Here is a 23,477-nt window from a genome sequence, read left to right as displayed (position 1 = left end):
TTCACCAATTTGTCAATTTGTTTTTAGTTGAATCTGAGTTGGTAACACTCACTTGATCACAATTTTGACATTTTCTGTATCTGTCTCTTTTGCTCCCGCTCAGTGTTCAAGGTGGTTATATCCCGAATATATTTTTAAATAATTGTAAATTTAACGCATTCGTTCTTCAAATATTAAAACTAAAACGTAATTTACTTTATAAAGAACATATTAACGACAAAAGTTCAATTTTTAGGGTAAAGATTACCATGATATTTATGAGTGACAAATTCCTGTTCTCCGTGTCCAGGATTGTTTTTATTTGTAAAAAGTGAAAGAAGCTAATAATATTGAACAGTAGTTAATATCACAGCGTTATATATTTAAAAGTGTTATTGTTTGCATGTGCTCAAGTGTACATTTATTGTATTTAGGGTGAAAAGTGTTCTAACCTATACATCGTAAAGTTTGGTTATAAAGTGATTGTTGGCTTTCCAGATGAGTACGAAAATCATCAAAGCGAGCGCTGCCGAGCCTGATGGCTTCGAAACCTCGATCTCTCAGGCGCTGGTCGAGTTGGAGACCAACTCTGACCTGAAGGCCCAACTAAGGGAGCTTTACATTACTAAAGCTAAGGAAATTGAACTCCATAATAAAAAGGTAAGTAACTACAGAATTATAACATCAAAATACTATTTATTAATTGTACATATTTTCGTTTGGAAATGTTATACAACTATTAAAATAAAAATTGTGAGAATGAAGTATCCGATACGTCCGGTGATGTTTTGTTTATTGTTAAGAATGTATTCAAACTCTAATTGATTAAAATCCAAATTAATAGTGTACATCTTATTCTGCAGTTTTTATATATTACTTCTAGCTCATTCCATTTTAAAATACTTATAAATAAATACTGTTTCACTGTCGGTTGATCTGTAAATTAAAATCTTGGTAATAATTTAATTATTTGATTAATTTCTAGTCAATCATCATCTATGTGCCCATGCCCAAGCTGAAGGCTTTCCAGAAGATTCAAATCAGACTGGTCCGTGAATTGGAAAAGAAATTCAGCGGCAAGCATGTCGTGTTCATTGGTGACCGTAAAATTCTACCTAAACCTAGCCACAAGACACGTGTCGCTAACAAACAGAAGAGGCCAAGATCAAGGTAAAATAAAAGTTATTCTATTTTGTTTATTAAAAAATTTATTACACAACTTAATCATTGTTCAAAAGGTGGATTTAAAGCTAATACAGCCTTATCTAGTAGACAAGCTGAAGCATAAAAAAAAAACAAACAAAAAACAATGTTTACATAAAATCATATATATGCATCATTTAATATATTTTTGATCATTGATTGATTCAGTCTGTAACATCCCACAGCTGGGAATAGGCCACTATTTTTAGAAAGGGGGAGATTTTCTTTTTTTTTTACAAATTTTAAATAGTATTGCCAAATCAAAAGTGGGTAACGTCAAAACTAATTGAAGGTAATCCTATATCCTGAATAAGTAAACACTGCTCTTAAGTTGTTTGTCCCAGTGGTGAGTAAGGTAACCAGAGCTCCTGGAGCAGGTCGGCAACATGTTTGCCCCTGTTATTTCTGCAAAAACTAAAGAATAATATGAAATCACTAAATCTTATTAAAATAATAGCACTACAAACAATATGATTATTACAGGACTTTGACGTCCGTGTATGATGCTATCCTCGAGGATCTTGTCTTTCCTGCTGAGATTGTCGGCAAGAGGATCAGGGTGAAACTCGACGGATCACAACTGATCAAAGTGCACCTTGACAAGAATCAGCAGACCACCATTGAACACAAGGTAAATATAAACATGAGTATTATTTATTATTAAACTAATTGTGTGGATAAAAGAAAATTAATTTAAGCAATAATTTAATTCAACAGAAATTATTTTTAATAAAACTTAGACTATGATAGAGTATTTGAACAATCATAGCTTAAAAAAAATAAACTTGTTTTTGTTAAAAGTTATTTTGTGAATGATTCACTTTATATTATAGTACCTAATTGACAAAATTAGCATTATCATAACAAAACTCATTGCATTAAGACCTAACGACCTTTTAATTGTTTATCTAATTAAATAGTCACAAAAGTTTGAATAACAATATGTAATGGTGATATGTAAATCCTTAATATCAAACATTTTATCACCAAGTTGCACGAAAAGAAATTAAAATTTAAGTAGTGATTAAACCAATTTAATCGCAAAAATTGTATGAAATTCTTGTGATTAAATTAGTTTAATCGCTACTTAAATTTTAATTTTGTTTCGTGACACTCGGCGTAAGTTTAACATTTTTAATATCATATCAAATCAAACCTGCACTTCCGACTGACTGTGTCGGTGCTTAGATCGAAAATTTTTGATCTGATGATTTTATATTCGGTTCTAAGTGACGCGGCTCCGTCTAGTGAGTTCTTTTACAGAAAATCTTTGACAGGAGAGAGCATCATGCTACTATTTATTTATTTATTTAAATTCTTCATTGTACAATAATTACACTAATACAAGTGTGTACAAAAGGCGGGCTTAACGTTAATGCATTTTCTACCAGCCAACCTTGATATGTGCAAGAAAGTATAGTACTATGCGTGCAGGTTCGATCCCCGCTGGAAGAGTTGTATTTTGATATGATATTATTAAATTAAAAATGTTTAGAATTCCCTAATGTGTGGGTAATACAAAAATAAATAAGACGAATTCTATGTTAAGTTACGCAAAATAGGCGCAAAGTCGTCGAGTTGCGGAAACCAGCCCATGTTTACCATAACATGTTAAGTTCAAAATCATTCATATTAGTATATCATAAAAAATTCTATTAGTGAATATAGTATATTATATAAACCATATGTATACCTTATGTATGTCACCATAATATTTAAATGTGGTCAACTGACTTGACTGACAAAATTTGTAATCTATGAATATTGCAAACTGGAAAATTATAAATTGTATAACTATTCGTGGTTAATAATACTTTAGCTATGTATATTGTTGTGGGTGTGGAAAATCCTAAGTGTGAGGCATTTATCAAACAAAATAAGCTGCTTTGTTTACAGTATTATTAAAAACTAGCTGACCCGGCGAACTTCGTATCGCCTAACACAAACTTTATCGTATGGTATTAAAGTTCAAATTGACTTTTAAGTATTATCATCACAAATCTTTTGTATGGGAGTATAGAAAAGTGTTGTTTTCAGACTTTTTCAGGAAATTTTAATTTTTTTTTTTTTGAATTTTTCTCTCCGTAAGAACCATCCTCATACTTCAAGGAATATTTCAAAAAAATAATTAGCGAAATCGGTCCAACCGTTCTCGAGTTTTGCGCTTAGCAACACATTCAGCGACTCATTTTTATATTATAGATGTCACAAATGTGTAATTACCTGACCCTAGTTAATTGTAAACCATGTACAATAATTATGTCTGATGTTTAATGCTATTAAAATAATAAACATGGCTTGAAGTGAATTTTTAATTGTATAAAGTACATAAATAGGTGTGTTATGATAGATATTGTATGAAATTCTTGTTTTTTTGATCTAATGTGGAAATGTCTTTCTTTTCCACAATAGTTACTTACTAGAACAATTAAATGCTGCATAAGAACGTTGATAATTATATATATTATAGTTATATTTTTTTAATGTTAATTCATTTTTAAATTAAATTAATATATGCTAAAAAAAAGTTATTTTCAGTGGAATCTTATTTATTTTTGTCAAACTGAATCTGTATTAAATGTAATATGTTGTTTTTGTTAACAGGTGGACACGTTCCAGTCAGTATACAAGAAGTTGACGGGGCGTGAGGTAACTTTCGAGTTCCCTGAACCCTACTTGTAGACTTATGACTTTACAATAAAACTTAAATATTATAATTTCGTTTCATTTATTTTTACTCATAGTTTCTTGGTTACCCACTATTTTAGGTTACTGATCTGTCTTAGTTACCTTTCTCAATATTAAAATTATCTAATAAAAAAAAAAAAAAAAAAATCAGGCTTGACTAATTATCACAATTCAAAAATTAAAAACCTGTCAACAACTTATAGGTATAGAAAACTGATTCTGAAAAGTGCAAAAAATGATATAAAAAAGACGCGTATTGTATTATTATATTTGTACAGTTATTAGGACTTGGATATGTAAAAAATAATTTTATACATACAGCTACCTATGTTTAATTAAAAACATGATCTCAAGTTTTTAAATACTAAATGTCAAGTTATAAAATATGGTTTTGTAATATAGATCTCTTATCCACCAATTGTATGATATAATTATACGAAAGATGGAAGGTAGCAGTGTCTTCAATCCGACAAAGCCAGCCCTGCGGCACCAACCTGCCTGCTCAGTGTGGTGACTGGGCAAAAAACATGAGTTCGCGCCATTTTTGGCGCGAACTTGTGGAGGCCTATGTCCAGCAATGGATTGCGATAGGCTTGTAGCAAAATATATCGCTCAACATACGAACTAAGAACTGACATACCCTACATCGCGATATCAAGTTATCAGAGCAATTGAACATGTATGTATACAAGAACCCGACAACAACCGTCGAGGCGGTAGCCCACCAGACACAACACTCGTCTGGTCGGAGGAACCTCCCTTTTCGATGGGGGATGAGGAATTGCACAACCTGTTCCTCACGCTCCCCAAAGGCTGAAGTGATGGTGATGAAGTGACACTAAAGACTAATAATGTGTATTATAGTATAGAATCCCGATATAAAACGATCTTCACGATGGTATAGGGTTGCCTGCGAAAAATCAGTCCCGAATTCCGGTTGTCGAATTTTGAAAAGTGAAATATTGCTGCGAGTGAATGTATGCAACTGAGAGGTCCCAACCATGCGATAGAAGAGGGCATAGCATGAGATATATATAATAATACATTTCATCAAATAAACATCTCGGTGAAGGTCGTTTTATATCGGGATCTTAGACCATTATTTAACGTCAAACTTCAATACCCAAGTATTTAACATCGCTTCTATGTTGTTATATATAGGTATAATTTTATTGTGAACTTGTGGAGGACTATGTCCGTCAATGGACTGCGATAGGCTGAAGTGATACTAGTCTGATAATGTGTATTATTTATCCTCAAACTTCAATAATTGTGTTTGCAGACAAACGAAAAAAAACCGACTTCAATTACATCGACAAGTAATACAACGTATATCGACGAAAAAATAGTCAAGTAACTACGTGTTATCAAAGATTACTCAAAAGTAGTTATCAGATCTCGATAAAATTTAAATGTGACCACACAATAAACATCAGCTTTTGATTAAATTAAAAATTATCAAAATCGGTACACCCAGTAAAAAGTTATTGCGGATTTTCAAGAATTTCCATCAATTTCTCTGGGATCCCATCATCAGATCCTGGTTTCCTTATCATGATATCAAACTAGGGATATCTCTTTTCCAACAAAAAAAGAATTATCAAAATCGGTACATCCAGTAGAAAGTTATGCGGTATAATACAACGTAGGTGACGAAAAAAGCGTCAAGTAAAAACGCATTATTAGATATAGCTCGAAAAGTAGTTGTTAGATCTCAAATAAATTTAAATGGGACCAATTGGCACACACCACCTTTCGATTAAAAGAAAATTTGTCGAAATCGTTCCACCCAGTCAAAAGTTCTGATGTAACATACATAAAAAAAAAAAAAAAAAAAAATCAGTCGAATTGAGAACCTCCTCCTTTTTTGGAAGTCGGTTAAAAATAGATACAAACTTTAAATTTTTGAATACTTGTCAAGTTTACCTTATATAACATACAAGCTTCTATTAGCGGTATCCATTTTTAAAATTTACAGACGCTTTTGTACCATGTCAATAGCTGACTGTAATTGTTCAATATGAACACGGCTTGCTAATTTACTTTAACCTAATTAGCAAACGTGAATAGACTACTTCTTGTACTTTAGTGCAGAATGTGAATTTAATTTTTTTTAATGTATTTGACCAAAAACTAAGGTTCCCAATTGATTGATTAATTTTCTTTTTTTAATTAAATGAATAATGAAATAATATTTTGTTTCCCGAATAAATGGTATTTCAACAAGTGTCTAAATTATTATAAAGACAAGAGATATAAACATTTTGTTACTCCGCTTAATATTAATAGCTTACGAGTATATTAAAACACAAACACATGAGTTCACGCCATTTTTTGCTTGTGCAACTTGTGGAGGCTTATGTCCAGCAGTGGACTGTGATAAGCTGAAATGATGATGATGATATTAAAAAGAAAACTAATTTTCAAATCTCCCCTAATATTTTCAGAGACAAAATATAATAATACACAGGATAAAGATAAGATGTTTTCAAACCAATATACTCCTCGATTTTATTTAAGCATAAACGAGTAAAATTATATCAAAACAAAGATAGAATTAGTAGTCAATATAATTTTATTATAAAAATCAGTCATCACATACGTCATCACCACATCACATTTTACTAAAAAGAATGAAGAGAGAACTTAAAAGGCAAAATTAAACAATTGAAATATTCTTTTTGAATCCCATATCAAGCCCATAGCTACAAATCTCATTAATATCGCTACCCATTAAATTTAATATTTTCTTAACACGTTAAACGCCGCGCCGCTTTGATTTTGTAATTTTTCTGTTTGTGCCATGGGGGACACCACATGACCGCGAGCCAGAGCCAACTTAAAAAATATGACTCAGAAAAATATGTTATTTAGTGTAAGGAAAAATAAGTAAGATCTTTAAGAATGGGAATGGTAGTGCAATAAAAACTTATCATAAAAATTTTGTAAATAAGGATTTTTAAGCTGGTCCCATGGACCAAACAAGTGAGGCCCAACTGGTGTCCCTCATGGCGTTTAACGTGTTATATACATAATTACAAATAAAATATTTTTCAATGTAAAAACAATTTTACAAAAAATATGTAACCATCAATTTAATATAATTTCATTTTACAATACCACAGATAATAAAATTTCCGAATTAATTAACAATTACATTAAGACATTAAACTAATTATATACAGATAAAACACAATAATAAACATATTTTTTTTTAATCCTGGCAAACAAAGTAAGTTTTTAAAGATTTTGTCATTCACCAAAAAGTTTAAAAATGCCCTTTGTTTATTTCAAAGAAAAACATAAATCACCTGGCTTTGTTAAATACAACAATTAATTTGGTCATTTACAATGTATCCTCTATTTAAATTTGCAGTTTTTTGTAGATTAAAAGCAATTATCATTTTGCTAATTAATAAGAAAAAGGCAATTAAAAATAAACCACAACCAAATGGTAAAAAAAATAATAATTAATAAATCTTAATATTGTGTAAATATATTTATAGTCTTTTAATATCATATGCAATTTTTCAATTGAATATTTTTGATAGCATTTCAGTTGTACATAATAGCTGTACCATTTCATTTAAATTTCTGAACAATACAAAAGGAGATTGCATGCAGGGGAGACAGTAATATTTTAGACATTTTGTCAAATTAACTGTACAATAACAAAAATCGATGTTTGCAGTTTCAAAAACTATATTTATAATTAAAGCTCCTGGTTGTAATATTTCTCTAACTTTTCGTTACATTGATCAGGAGAATCACTTGATTTACTAGCTGTATTATTAACATTTTCACTTTGACTTACAGGTTTAACAACTTTTATATAATTGACTGGGACTAATCCAGCAGTTTGTCTATCTGTGGAGGCCATAAGCCAACCTGAGTTCCAGAGGTTACCCTGAAGATGTTGGGGTGCGATTGTTAGAACTTGGTTAGCACTGAAGCTCATTTCTTGAGGAGATGATGCCTGGAAATCGTGCTGGGCAACTGCTCGTAGGGGATTTTGCCATGTGGTTGGATCTTGCACTGTAATAATTATAAAAAAAAATGGTGTAAGGTATTGTACTTATCGTATTAAACATTTTTTGTAAATTTTATACTTTACAAGTAATTGAAAAACTATTAAATGCGAGCGTTTTAAAGTAAATTATTTCAATTGTTTTTTTTTTTAATAATAAATAATTGTGTCTGCAGGCAAACGAAGAAAAACCGACTTCAATTATATCGACAAGTAATACAACGTAGGTAGACGAAAAAATATTAAGTAAATACGCATTATCAAAGATTACTCCAAAAGTTGTAATCAGATCTCGATGACATTTAAATGTAACCACATGATAAAAATCGGCTTTCGATTAAATTAAAAATCATCAGAATCGGTACCCAGTAAAAAGTTATGCGGATTTTCGAGAGTTTTCCTCGATTTCTCTGAGATTCCATCATCAGTACGTCTACCATGAGTTTTTGTTACAAGCGCACATGACATAACTACAGTAGTAAACGTAGAAACGCAACAGAAATAGTTATCTATACCATACCTATTACGAGTATTTCTGAATTTCACTATAGAGTCTATCGAGCACTCGATAAGACTTATAGTTTTAAATCCGTTATATTGGTATTAGTTACTAATATCTTTATCTCTTTCTTCCGTATAGAAAAAAGAAAGAGTAAACATGATGACTTTCGAATGAAGTGAGGTCTAAACGAAGTTTAAAATAATCCGACAAAAATGCAAAGCAGCATATTACAGTGTATTCATGCGAGCTCAAGAACTTCTAAATTTTTTCAATTTATTCCGTCAGTTTAAATGTCTAACTTAAGTTGTTGTCAAACACTTGTGAAACAATCATATTGTTTAATTGTTATACAATAATCCTAAAACAACAAAATATAAAAAATGAGAACTAATGCTTCCCAGTTCGAACATGGTGGATTATATGAAAAAGTAAGTGTTTATTTAAGTGTTATGGTTATTTATCTCTTTCTTTATTAACGTAAATCGTGATCATAATTTTCTAAATAAATTGTATAATTTGTATTATATTATTTCGTAAATTGAATATAGAAAATAATATTGTTATATCGTAAATTGTGTTTTAGGAACGGGGCTATGTTCTACCAAATATAATGCAATTAAATAGTATATAAACCTAATAATTATAAACTTCTCGCACGATTTTTTCAAGTGAGTGACGCAACTATAATAGTAACGTTAAACAGGGTGACATCTGTCAAATATGTTACTCATGGTAGCGAATTGTATGAAAATATCGGCGCTCTAGAATGACATTTACGAGTGTAGTTAACTTAACTGTCCTGAGAAAACTTATGGTACCAAATATAGTAACAATAGTATCCGGTAGAGGCGCTGCTCAACTTGCCATACAAATTTTCTACTACACTCGCTAACGTGTATCGTCTCTGGAAACTCATGGTAGACGTACAGATCCTGGTTTCTTTATCATGGTACCAAACTAGGGATCTACTCTAGGATCTACTTTTCAACAAAAAAAAAAAAAAAGAATTACCAAAATCGGTTCATAAACGACGGAGTTATCCCCGAACATACATTTAAAAAAATACGGTCGATTTGAGTAACCTCCTCCTTTTTTGAAGTCGGTTAAAAATAGTAGACTATAGTGCTTTATAATGTAAAATTTATGTAGTTGTGTAGCTTATCCAAAAATGGCAAAAGCAAAATTGTTTTAATAATTTATTACAATGTGTTAAATTCGAACATTGTTGAAGTATTTTAATAACTAAAATTATCAATTGCATTAACCAAAAATACATATAATAAAACTAGCTGTACTACTAGTGTAGTGTAGTGTGTAGTGTAGAGTAACTAGCTACACTGTGTGCGTTGCTACGTTTTTTTTTATTTTATTTTTTTGGTCGCAGCAACTCCGAAACCTTTGAGAGCTCATGCACAACACTGCTGAAGATCATGATATGATCAAATGCAAAGTTTACGATTTTATAAAGGACATATAGACAAACAATAATATATATACAGATTTAAAAATGTGAATCAGTCGATTAATGTTTCGCTAGACCTATAATTTTTCACTAATATCTTTGTTGTGTTTGTTTGTGGGTTGTGCATGATATTTTATAAAAATAAGCGCTAAGCGCTAACGTACAAGGGGCCTTTAATGGGGCTATACAGTGAGAGCTGAAAAGAGATATGAGAATGGAGATAATTTTAATATTTATCTTAGAATGACTGATAACTTTTTTTTTTCATAATTCTTAACAGTTAATGCGTCAATATCAATCACTGCACGTGACACTTATCTTTTGTATTAAAATATAAGTTTATATAAAAATATAAACAATATCGTCGTTACTTTTATTTCAAATATTTAATCATGAATATATTTATATTATCTTTAATGGGTACAAATATACATTGATTACATTTCATTGTTGTCTACATTCGTTTTATGTGTTGTTATCATACAAAAAAAAATCGTCAGCTATAACTATATGTCGCAGAGTATGAATACGGAACGTCAAGTGTTTGACTTGGGTGTATTCAGATAATGTCATTTGTCAATTATTAGCTGTTAGAGTAGTGGGGTGATCGACGCGCCACCTAGCACATCGTTCGATAGTCACCTACCCTCAGTTATTATATTACTCGAATTGTTCTGACGTGTATAAAACGAACGGTGTCACCTCGGCTAAGGCAGTCTTGGCTCTGGCTTGGCACGATACACTTGTTGTATCCTGCTAGTAGCTTAACCTAGACTCATTCAATAATTAATTTGTGCAATCGAATTAATTATTACCTATTACGATTAATTTGGCTAGGCGGGACGTATAACTCGAGCAGTGAAGGTGAGCGTTGATGCGCATTGCAAAGGGGGCCTCCTTAAACCTACACCTGGGTCGCAAGTCCTAGGCACTGCTCTGAGTTACTCCCTCTGCCACACGATGGACTCGGTACCCGCACGGTGAACCGTGAATCCATCGAATGCTAAGAAGTTAGTCTTCGCCCCCCGCTACCCGCCTTCCGTACTGCGTTACCTTTCTGTTAACTGATTCCAGTGTTATAATAATTTGGTGATATCATTAATTGTGTTTACTTGTGTCAACATTACCCACTTATGCCCACAGTAGACTGAGTGAGTACTCTGAGATCATGAGAGAGAGAAATATACCTTTAAGCCGAAAAGTATGCCTTCTCCTTCTTAATTCTCTGACATCAGAAGCGGGATCAGATCCAACCCCACTTTCAAAATTTAATTAATTTAGTTAGTTACATTGAACGACCAAATGTCTCTCTTCGCTTCCGGTATGGAAGCTATCATTCAGAAAATATGTGAAGTTATAGGCCTATCCCCTGACAATACATCTGTTTTTAGCAAGTGTGCGAGTTAGTTGCAATATTTTGTGGTGATTGGTGGTTACATCGATATTTTAGTTCTTTTCGGTCGTTCTGTTGTATTCTTATCGGTGTGTAAGTGGTTTTTGTTCAGTGTTCGATTACGTTATTCGATTTACCGGTTATTTGTTGAATTTAGTTTTGTTTTAATACGTGATACGTAGGTAATTGTGTAGCGATTGATTTTGCGATTCTGTTTTTGTTTCGATTCAGTTACAATGTCAGATTGTGAGCGTGATCGTAGTATCGAGCCCCCGCGGTAGTCGCAACCCCAGTCGTGAGTGTCGCCGCAATAGCCGTGGTTGTCACAACGGTCATGAGCGTCGTGATGAGTTTCAGCGTCGCGGCAATCCCGGCGACGCTGTAGCAGAGCGACGCGTGGATGTCTGTACAGTGGCAGGCGTTTGTGGAAAATTACAACAATCTTGTGAGTCGTACTATTTTTATTTTGATTCCAGTGCCGAATGTTATCTTGTTAGACAAACTGTTGGCCGTAACTTCATAGGGCGATTATTCATTTACAGGCTGTATGTTATGCTAATGAAGATTGTACTGAACAAGTCCTTTGTGACGTGTTGATTAGTGGTAGTCGTTTATCGATTCTACTTCATGTGATTGCCCGATGATTGTTTCAAATATGACGTAATCATTGGTCGAGAAATTTCAAAGCGAGGTGTACAATTAGCATTACTGAGTCGTTTTTTTAATATCGCAAAATAAAAATCTGTTGCTACCTGTACTTACGAACCGGGACTCTTGTACAATCTTGACGATATCGACATAGGTATTCTGAGTAATGAATCTCTGCTGTCCTTGCTTAAGGAATTTGTTCACGCTTTTATTGATTGTTTACCCCACACGCGTGTCACATCTAGTGAACTAATAATTAGATTTCTTGATGCGAATCATACTGTTTACCGTGCTGTTTAACGTCTTACAGGCTCAGTCCAGATGAAAGGTAGATAGTGCGTTCTAAGATTAGAGAGCTAATAGAAGCTAACATCATTTGCCCCAGTCGGTTTCTGTTTGTGAGTCCTATACTACTTGTGAAGAAATGAACTCTAACGCGGTGCCAGATAGGTTCTCTTTGCTTTTTATAGCAGAGTAAGTGGCTAGGAACATAGAAACGAGTGCGAGTTACGACAAATTTAGATTTAATAAAATTAAGGCTAAAATTTTAAAGTTTGACATTGGTGACTTGGTCTTAATTCAAAACGAAGAGGTAAATCAGACAAAATTAGAACGTACCTACAAATACTCACGATAGGTTAGGGAAAATACCAGTAGGTCATGTACCAGGCGAAATTGATGTAATTTAAGATCTTGTTGATAATGAAGCTTAAGAAACTTGAGTGAATGACTTTATCGACCGTAATGTGTTTGACCGTACCAGTAGTTATTTCGTAGTCGTAGTCCGTGGGTGTGCGATGTGCGTTTAACTCTGGCGGAGGTCGTGGTCTATGGAGATCGTTGTGAGAGAGTAATGTGTTTGCTCTTCGGCTAGAGAGCCGTGGTGTTAGAGGTATTCACTCGGAGATTTCTTAAAGCTTGGTTGTAACTTGTTGTGGAAGTAGAGTACGTCTATAGTTTTGGTTGTGATAACGTCGATGGTACATGGCTGTGGTATTTATGTGTAGTGATTAGTTATGACTGAGATTATTGTAAAGTCCTTCAAATATCTTAAGTTTAGAGCGTAGAGTTTGTCTACTTTCCTCTTTTACGTAAAGTTTGACTGAGTAGCATGAGCTGCTGTCGCTCGATTTAGGTGACAGTGGCGACTCTTTATTACGGTTATCGTCACTCGATGGAGGTGGCAAGGTTATCGTCACTCGCTGAGTGGCATGAGCTGCTGTCGCTCGATTTAGGTGACAGTGGCGACTCTTGATTACGGTTATCGTCACTCGATGGAGGTGGCAAGGTTATCGTCACTCGCTGAGTGGCATGAGCTACTGTCGCTCGATTTAGGTGACAGTAGCGACTTACGGTTATCGTCACTCGCTGAGTGGCATGAGCTACTGTCGCTCGATTTAGGTGACAGTAGCGACTTACGGTTATCGTCACTCTCTGAGTGGCATGAGTTACTGTCGCTCGATTTAGGTGACAGTAACGACTCTTTTAATTAAGGTTATCGTCACTCTCTGAGTGGCATGAGCTGCTGTCGCTCGATTTAGGTGACAGTGGCGACTTTCTTCTTAGTCGTTCACTCTTGACAGAGTGGTCATGGTTGACGACGATTCATTGGCTAAAGTAGCTCCCGCTATACGTCTCCACTTGATGCGGTTTTCGGCGTCTCGAGAACTCTGGACTATGGAGGTCTGTGTCGCAGCTTTGATAAGGTCTGTCCAGCGCGTAGGTGATCGACCGCGTGACCGTTTGCCTTCTACCTGCCCTTGGGCAACGAGTCGCTCTATGGATTGTTCGTTTCGAACAATGTGTCTGAAATATTTCAGGATTCGAGTTTGCACAGTCGACGACAATCTCTGCTTGATTTTTAATTCTTGTAGGATCGAAATATTGGTCCTAAACGCTGTCCCAAGGGATCCGCAGCAGTCGCCGCCAGCACCACATCTCGAGTGCGTCGATTTTGCGTCGGTCTTTGAGTCTAACCGTCCACGTTTCTGCGCCATAAAGAAATATCGGGAAGATTAAGCTTCTCATTAGGCGGACTTTCGTGGCTCTGGTGATATTACGGTTGCACCAGACTCTTTTTAACTTGCCAACGGCAGATCTTGTAATAGCACATCTCCTTCGAATCTCGTCTTCGCATCCTCCGGTGTTTGCAATAGTCAAACCAAGGTACACATAAGATTGGACAACCTCATAGTTGCCAATCATAGAGATGTCAGGATGGTTTAGTTCGGCTCGATCCACTATCATCATTTTGGTCTTATCTCTGTTGATCGTAAGTCCAAAGGAGAGGCTTGTTGTCTCTAGAAGTGTCAGCAGGTGTTCCATGTCCTCTTTTGTTTGAGTGAGAAGAGTAGTATCATCGGCATACCTCAAGTTAGATATTTTTCTACCTCCCACTGAAATCAGTCTGTAGCGACTTTATGTAGAACTAATAATGGAGTCCTGTTCATACCAATCGGGATTGGTTAATTTTGATTTAATGATAGTTTCGCGTATGGTTGTATGGTGTGTTATCAAAAGTGGTTGTACTATCACTTTATCCTTGATTAAGTGTGAATCAGGATAGGCCGAGATGAGACTTTGATACCGCAGTACCTTTTTCCTTATTACAGCATCACACGAGGACGTGTGACTTGTCAAGATGGCCGTGTCGCAGAGTATGAATACAGAACGTCAAGTGTTTGACTTGGGTGTATTCAGATAATGTCATTTGTCAATTATTAGCTGTTAGAGTAGTGGGGTGATCGACGCGCCACCTAGCACATCGTTCGATAGTCACCTACCCTCAGTTATTATATTACTCGAATTGTTCTGACGTGTATAAAACGAACGGTGTCACCTCGGCTAAGGCAGTCTTGGCTCTGGCTTGGCACGATACACTTGTTGTATCCTGCTAGTAGCTTAACCTAGACTCATTCAATAATTAATTTGTGCAATCGAATTAATTATTACCTATTACGATTAATTTGGCTAGGCGGGACGTATAACTCGAGCAGTGAAGGTGAGCGTTGATGCGCATTGCAAAGGGGGCCTCCTTAAACCTACACCTGGGTCGCAAGTCCTAGGCACTGCTCTGAGTTACTCCCTCTGCCACACGATGGACTCGGTACCCGCACGGTGAACCGTGAATCCATCGAATGCTAAGAAGTTAGTCTTCGCCCCCCGCTACCCGCCTTCCGTACTGCGTTACCTTTCTGTTAACTGATTCCAGTGTTATAATAATTTGGTGATATCATTAATTGTGTTTACTTGTGTCAACATTACCCACTTATGCCCACAGTAGACTGAGTGAGTACTCTGAGATCATGAGAGAGAGAAATATACCTTCAAGCCGAAAAGTATGCCTTCTCCTTCTTAATTCTCTGACATATATATTATGAACTTTAGTGTATATTTGTTTGGACTAACTTACTACCAATACCTATATTGCCTCATCGCAGGTTCTGCCAGAATATCAGCGTTTAAAACAAAAACAATGCCGAGTCAGTAACCTAGTTAACCTATTCTTTTTTAGTTCTATCTATGTATTCCTCGTCCATTTTTTCCCTGTATTGTATTGTATTGTTATAATTTTCTTCTTTCTTGTATCAAGTCCAGTAGACAATTACAGAGGTAGAAATTGAAAAACTTAGTATCCTCTCTGCAAACATAAGTATGTGAGTACTTACATCTTTCATGTATGCTAGTTGAAAGCCCATTTAGCATTTTAAGTACAATGTATGGGGCAGCGGCGATCACTCCGAAGAAGAGTAGTATGGGCCAGCTCGAGCCTTTGGCGCGCTGTTCTGGGGTTGCAGTACTAGTTTGTGACGCCGCTACTGCCTCAGCCCAGGCCTGGAATGATTATTATAATTATTTTTTTATATATTAATAGATTCGAGATATTACCAATTTTATACTACACAGTTTTTTTTTAAATGACTAACTGCGCAGTTTCTTGAGGATTCTTGTGTAGAATCTACATTCCGTATCGGTGGTAGCATCATTTTTAACTACAAGAAATTGGATAAAACAAATATAGTTTTAATTCGTAAAACGACGTATTAAAAGTTCTGTTAAAGTCTACTGGAGTAAAGTTATTTTTTATTTTGATTTTTTAAATTTATAACTACACTCGTCTCTGCTACTAACACACCTGTGTCACGTATATATAAATGGGTATTAGATAAATATTATAAAATAATTTCAGTAACGGTGACGCATAGAACACTTCCACTACGACCTTGGAACTTATAAAGCTGACCGATGGCGGGATAACCATCCACTGCTGGCTTTGAAATACAGCCGAATTTGAACAGGCCAAAGACGGGTAGCAGCGTCTTCGGTGCCACAAAACCAGCCCTGCGGACACAAAACCGCCCGCCCAGCGTGGTGACTATGGGCAGTTCACGCCATTTTTGGCGCGAACTTGTGGAGGCATATGTCCAGGAGTTGACTGCGATAGGCTGAAGTGACGCATAGATTACATTTCGAATATCCCTCAGTTTTGGTTAGGAAGGTCCATAATATTCCTACAATATGCTAACAAGTATTATTATTGTAAAAAATGTTATTAAAATCTTTACTTCAGGTAAGTAATAACCCATATACAATTTTTACAATATAGTATTTATAATAATATATTAAATTTAATTGTCACATTAAAAATTCTATCATAAAAATGCCAATAAAAATATTCAATTAAACCATAAACATTTTAGAGTTTTAAATAGAACTAATAATTAAATGAAGGCTTTACAATTAAGTCATTCAGTGGGCTTTAGAATTTACTTCCACGGAGGCAAGACCATCATCTGTAAGGTTTATAAAAAAAAAAATATCCAGATGCGGAGACTGAATTTGCGAACTCTATCATAATGCGCAACAGCCAGTTGCTGTGACAAAGCATTACCAAGGACCTATTCGTAATGTCACATTAAATAATTCCAGTCGTAAAAATATCCACTACATAAGAAATCGATAAATAAGATTGTACCTAGCAAACATTATTTATAAATATTATATTATTTACATATAATGTTATATGTTTATGGTGTTTTTAAATCGAAATTGATATGCTTTTACCAAGACAATTTTACATAAATTTATTCAAATTTAATGTTTTAACGATTACATATCTTATCTATTATTCATGTTAATATTTTGGTATTTTTCCTTTTTTATTTTCTTTAATGATCTCCTGTGTAATATATATATATTTGTATTATTATTATTATTAATGTCTTTTTTTGAACTGATGTATTTTTTTACATTTAACATTTGAAATGTAAATCTATTTCTTTTTATACATTTGGTTTTGGCTAAAGTATCTGCGCTGTTTAATATTTTTTTAGCGTTTTTAATGTTTTTCTTATATTATTTTTATTTCCCTCATAAATCCACTTTGTTGTGATTTTATATATTAAATTTACATTACACTGAGCAGTATAGCATGTAGTGACTGCCTATAAAAACAATTACAATGATCATTGTTTACCTATTATGTATTAAAGCTATGCTAGCTATGGGTTGTCTAGAAGAAATGGCTAATTAGCCATAAGTCCGCCCATTGTACTTCACTGTCTGTAACTATTTTTATGCTTTGTTTGTAATATATTTGTGATGGTCAATAAAGTATAAAATAAATAAAGCATTTATATTGTATCTTCTGTTGGTTGTCCTTAACAAATAAATAAATATATTTTATTTAGTAACTCAAGCATATCCGCAGTATACACCAATTATACTGTCGATTTCACACGAATCATCAAGAACACAAAGTAGTTTTCGCGTTAAAGCATAACAAACAAACTTACATAGACATTTATAATATTAGTAGGATTCTATTTGGGATAACGCAAAGATTCTCTTGACACAAAATGGCCTCAATTTGTACAGACAGAACTCTCATATTGTTATATTTGATTTATAATAATTTTAATTGTGATTACTTATCTTTTGTTCCATTGCCATTTCGGATGAGGAAACATCAACATAATATCTAGACTATATTTAGAAAATTGAAAATTAAATACCAAGAAGGATATAGCGAGCAAAATGTAATTTTATTGAATTTTAAGAGAAAACTTTCATGACAAATTTTTATATCACTATCCGTGTTTCACATGAGTTAATATGGTTAATCTCTCTTTTATAAGGTCGCAATGTGATGTCATATTTATGAAAGCCATAAATCTGTAATTCTAAAAAAAATGTAAAATTTCTTACTTAGATGAATTATAATTATAATTCATTATCTGTCTATTTACATGATTACTATTGCAAGGAGTAACACGGGTCTTATTATTACTATAGATAAGAAATGTTTACATAACATCTATTATATTGTCACTGGGTTTAATATATTTTGTTACTAGCTGTGCCCGTGACTTCGTCCGCGTGGAATTTAACATAAAGTTATTATTCTGTTTGCAGATTTATAAAATAAACAAATTTCAAAAATAAAAGGAGCCTAAGTTACTACTTATAAATCAGCTATCTGCCAGTGAAAGTCAGGTCAAAATCGCTCCAGCCGTATCAGAGTTTAGCCGGAACAAACAGACAGACAGACAGACTGACTAAAATTGTAAAAAATGTTATTTTGATATATGTACTGTGTATACCTCCATATTAATTTAGTAAAAAGCTGTTATTTCAATATTAAAAACAGACATTCCAATTTGATTTATTTGTATCGATATGTACCTACTGCTACAGTAAAAACTATTACAAAGTTACGTAAAAAAATCCAGATTAAATATCTTTGCGAATAAGATGACTTGTTTTAAAATGAAATGATTACTTTATCATTTTTATCACTTGTTATAAAATAATTAAGATCTCCTCTATTCATAAATATCTTTATTTTAAAATTTAATTCTAGTATATGTACAGTAGTAATATAGTTAAAGCTATGGCCGGATTTTAAATTCATGAATAGTGAATTAGCAATGAATGTTGTGTTGCATAGTAATTAACATGTATATTTTTTTTGCTCACAAACGAAAAAAACACTGACTTCAATTTATCAAATACCCAATACAACGCAGGTAGAAAGAAAAATAGTCAAGTAAATATGTATTATTAGGGATAAGTAAAAAAAGACTCGTCAGATCTCAATCAAATTTAAATGGGACCAAATGGCAAGCACCAGCTTTCGTTTAAAATAAGAATCATAAAATCGGTACACCCAGCATAAAGTTATACAACAGCCAGCAACACACTTAAAAAAGATTTAGTAAATTTGAGAACATTCTTCATGTTTGGCGCGAACTTGGGGAGGCCTATGTCCAGCAGTGGACTGTGACAATAGGCTGAGCTGGCTGGCTGACTGACTGACTGACTGACTGACTGACTGACTTACTGACTGACTGACTGACTGACGTTACTACAGAAGTAACAGTCGTTATAAAGAAGAGGATTTGATTGAAAAAGAAAATGTTTTTTTTTATTAAACTGTGTGAAGTCATTTTTTGTCTGAATATATTGTAGGTATTTTTCTGTAGGTCACCTAATTCTTTTTCATGACCTTTTTATAAAGGAATGTTGGCAAGCAATAAGACCACCTTTTGTACATATGCATTGTTTCTGGTTGTGCAATACAGTATATTTTAAAGTAATTAAATAAGTACTGATATGTAGGTACTAAGTAATTTTGAAAACACAGCACACAAATTATAACGTTTTATCTGTAATAATTAGGTTAAAATAATCATGATATACCTTTTTAAAATCCTTGTATTGTGCCCTTCAATTTGATATCCATATTGTAGTATTCGAGAAAAAAAATTTTTTTTTCATTAATTACAATGGCTTCGCGCAGCCACCATGTTTGATTTTTTTTAATGTCACCTATCTAAGAACACTTGGGCAGCTAATACGAACCTAACAATACCTCAATTATGTAAATCCGTTCAGTGGTTCTGGAAATATGAGGTAGTAAAGAATATTACATACATACATACATACATACATACATACATACATACATACATACATACATACATACATACATACATACAAGATACGCGCGAAAAACATAACCCTTCCTTGGCAGTCGGGTAAAAATGTGAATGAAGATAAATATTAACAATACAAGACAAACAGTTAATTTCAACAATTTTGGAATAAATCAGTTTTCTCTCTCTTTCTCTTAGGCCGTTGCGGCGTTTTATTATCATTTAAACATTAACTTACCTTAAACTCGTTTTCAGTTCTTATGCCGAGCAAAACGAGCAGTTTCCTGACAAGCCAGTTCAGGCTCCTAACAACTGCAAATGTGGACCAGAACTGTGCAAATAATGATCTTAAACGACCAAAGTTTTCTGCTACGCCTATAAAGAAAAAACCATAATTTAGTCTGTAATGTCCCATCAATATGCCAAAGCGTCTATCTTTATAAAGAAGAAGAGTCGAGCTTAATCCATCACACTGCTCCACTGTGGTTTGACAGATTAAAAGCCATGTTTAAATTTATCTTAATAGATTTAAATATAGAACTGAATATTATTTTAGAGTATATTTGTTTGATAATGGTAAATGTACTATGTACGAGAATTGCCAATTGAGAAAAAAAAAGTATATTTTCGGACATACACTTAAAAACTAATTTTAAGGAAATATTTTTAAACTATTATTAGGAGAAATGAAAAAATCTATTTCTCCATTTTATGCTAAAATATTTATAAATAAAAGGCGAGTGCATGTTTGCACAAAGCTTCTTTTTGTGGCGTATCCATTTTTCATTTCAATACTTTTGAGATTAAAAATCTGTTATGTAACGCTTGCATGTGGGCATTGTCCATTTAGTTTTAGTTTAAAATATGAATGTAATCTTTTATACACATTTCCTTCATTTACAAGGTTATCAAGCTACGTCAGTAATAGCTTATTGTATTATATAATTTATTAAGCCTGAATAAAAAAGTTTACATAACAATATTAGTTTTATAGCTAAAAATCCTTTTGTGATTTATAAATTATATTTATAATATATTTTTGAAATTGATGTATAAATTTTAAAAGCACTATTAATGAAGTCTAAACGAATAAAGTATATTTTTAATTACCTAAGATAGCTCTAAAAGAACTAGTTAAAGCAAAAAATGTGTTTTCCAACATCATAGCTATACTGCCAACTGCGTGTAAAACACTCTGTATTGAGTCAAAAGTTGGTCTTGAACTCTCTTCTGCCATTTGAATAAACCTAAAAGAAAGAAGAGCAGTGAGACAAAAATATAACATTTACAAACAAAACAATATTAGTGTAAGTAGGTAAATACAATTAAATTATTCAAAGTAATAATGAAGGTGTTAATTATGGTACATACTATTCCTAACTCCATACAATCACAAGACTATGAGCAAATTTTGTTTTGAAGTTAATGTTTAAACAATTGTCCATGACCATGTCCAAATCCATGACTGCTAACACATTAGTTAATTATTGTGACTACTGCACCAACTCGACTAGCCTCTTTACAGTGTGCGGTGACCCTACTTTCTGCTCTGGGTTTGTGGGTTCAATTCCCATCCTGACTATGTGTAAGATATGAATTTATAAATGAATTTAACAATGACAAAGTAGCTTTATTAGTTTGTAGTTACTTATAACATAGGCATTAAGTTGCTTATCTTTGGAGCATACGATAATAGCATGTAAATATTAAAGATATTTATTAATAATAATTTGTTAGGTTAGGTTCATGTACCTATTTTGCAAGTTATTAAACCGTTAATTCTACAAATAATGTTGTTGCTCTCTCTCTAATAATGAGGCTGACAACGTTATTGTAATAACATTATCTTACAATAGGCAATAAATCATTGTAAACCATTAAATACGTCAATAACTTGAGATAAAAGGAAAATGGTTGTTTTTAAAACATCAAATTTAGCAGTGAACAGATTTTCGCATTTGTCTATTTATGGATGAGGCTATTATGTCCATAACCAGCCTCTAATTTATGGGACATTAAATTTTTGTTATTTCTGACTCTATCTTAACTGCGTTGCTGCAGGAAGTGCACTCATACTCCGTTCCACGACTTTCACATGTTATTTTCGAACAAATGTACGTAAAAACCATCTTTACTGCAAAATCATCATACAATACTAATTGACCTTTAACAACTGACAAATAGACACTTTTAAACAAAATAACGCATCAGAAATAATATTCTAAGTAATAATATTCTAGTATTGCATGCTAGAATATAGGTATAGAAATTCGAATGATACCCAAAACCGAATCGGAGCACCCCACTGTCCACGTGGTCTTGGTCTGCCCTACTCCTAGTGTTTTTTGTTAAGCCGAAGGTGCGGAGGGAGTGCTGCACTTCGCGCAGCGCCAGAGCCAAGCGTTATTCTAACCTCAAAGGTAGTAGGTTAATTTTTTCCTATTTAAAAATTTAACCTCAAAACTTTATCTCCGTAACCACGGATAATAGTTATCCGAGGGGGGGGGAGGGTGAAAAACCAAACCCTCTCTCCCCTTCACCCCTCTCCCCCCTAGTCCCATTAATTAGAGGCCAGTTTTATACATAATTACCATGGATGAAAATAAGAAGCTATAAAAATTAAGCTGAATCAAATAACTGTCTCAAAATTCAAATAGATGTCTGATGAAGATGTCTATTAATCTAGCAAATACCTAATAATAAAACTCATATAGTCAAACCATACAAGATGAAGAGTATTGTTATATATGTATATAAAATGTAAAATATAATGTTTATTAGGACACTTTGTTGATACACACGTATCTTTGTTACTACTTATAAATAGAATTATTTTCCTCATATGCATAATGGGCAAATACACAATACACATTTACCTGCTCTCAAGATCCATAGGTCCATATCTATTAAATGCTCCATAAGAGTTCATACCACCCATCCCCATTCCCATTCCCATGCCATAACCACCTCCAAAACCATTGTATCCATATCCACCATATCCTCCCATGCCATAAGAGCCTCCCATACCACCATAAGAATAACCAGCATTCATTCCATAGCTAGGCTGCATGTATTCAGGTCTTGGGGGCAAGGCTGGAGGACCAATATTATTAGAAAATGATGTTGATGGTATTGGGTTTCTGAACGAAGGACCTTCGCCTCCGTCCATTACACCAGCGTTAGATAAAGTGGGGTCAGAGTTCCCGTTGAACAACTTCGCTGGTTCATCGCTCATTGTTGTATTTACACTTATATAAATATTCACACTATATAAATAATTCAACACGTTAATAATTGTGTGTATTACACTAAACAGCAATAATCACGTCATTTAACTGTGTATAAGAACTGAATTTTCACTATGTTTTAGTTAATTGTTAAAAAGAAAAACAAGTTTACTTCAAGTTTCTGATATGATAACTTACGGAAGTTGAGAAACAACTAACCAAAGAGTATATTATGTACAACTAACCGTAAAAGCAAGTGATGGAATTTTGTGATTATAATAAATATAAAACGTTTTTTATACTCTGTGACTCAACGTCAGCTGGAGCCTGGAAATATGACAGTTCTCTTGTTCAATTTTGCACAAATGTTGCCACATTAATAAGACACAGTACTGTATTAAAAATATAATG

The 23,477-nt window shown here is 33.5% G+C and overlaps 2 protein-coding genes across 2 annotated transcripts; one reads left to right on the top strand and one right to left on the bottom strand.

Moving 5' to 3' along the window:
- Positions 1-3,896, top strand: LOC123665702 (40S ribosomal protein S7). The gene is made up of 5 exons (XM_045599964.1): positions 1-111; positions 478-639; positions 965-1,149; positions 1,666-1,813; positions 3,787-3,896. Exons 2-5 carry the CDS (start codon positions 478-480, stop codon positions 3,862-3,864), a joined length of 573 nt encoding a protein of 190 aa, XP_045455920.1. The 5' UTR covers positions 1-111; the 3' UTR covers positions 3,865-3,896.
- Positions 3,897-7,350: 3,454 nt separating this feature from the next.
- On the bottom strand, positions 7,351-23,035 carry LOC123665703 (peroxisomal membrane protein PEX13). The gene is made up of 5 exons (XM_045599965.1): positions 22,716-23,035; positions 20,950-21,086; positions 20,078-20,214; positions 15,571-15,736; positions 7,351-7,905 (listed from the first exon to the last, which is right to left on the bottom strand). Exons 1-5 carry the CDS (start codon positions 23,006-23,008, stop codon positions 7,583-7,585), a joined length of 1,056 nt encoding a protein of 351 aa, XP_045455921.1. The 5' UTR covers positions 23,009-23,035; the 3' UTR covers positions 7,351-7,582.
- Between the last annotated feature and the right edge of the window lie 442 nt (positions 23,036-23,477).

Source organism: Melitaea cinxia, chromosome 24 (assembly GCF_905220565.1).
Source record: "Melitaea cinxia chromosome 24, ilMelCinx1.1, whole genome shotgun sequence".
NCBI lineage: Eukaryota > Metazoa > Arthropoda > Insecta > Lepidoptera > Nymphalidae > Melitaea > Melitaea cinxia.
The sequence above is the reverse complement of the archived record's forward strand: the minus strand, read 5'-3'. Positions and strand labels throughout refer to the sequence as shown.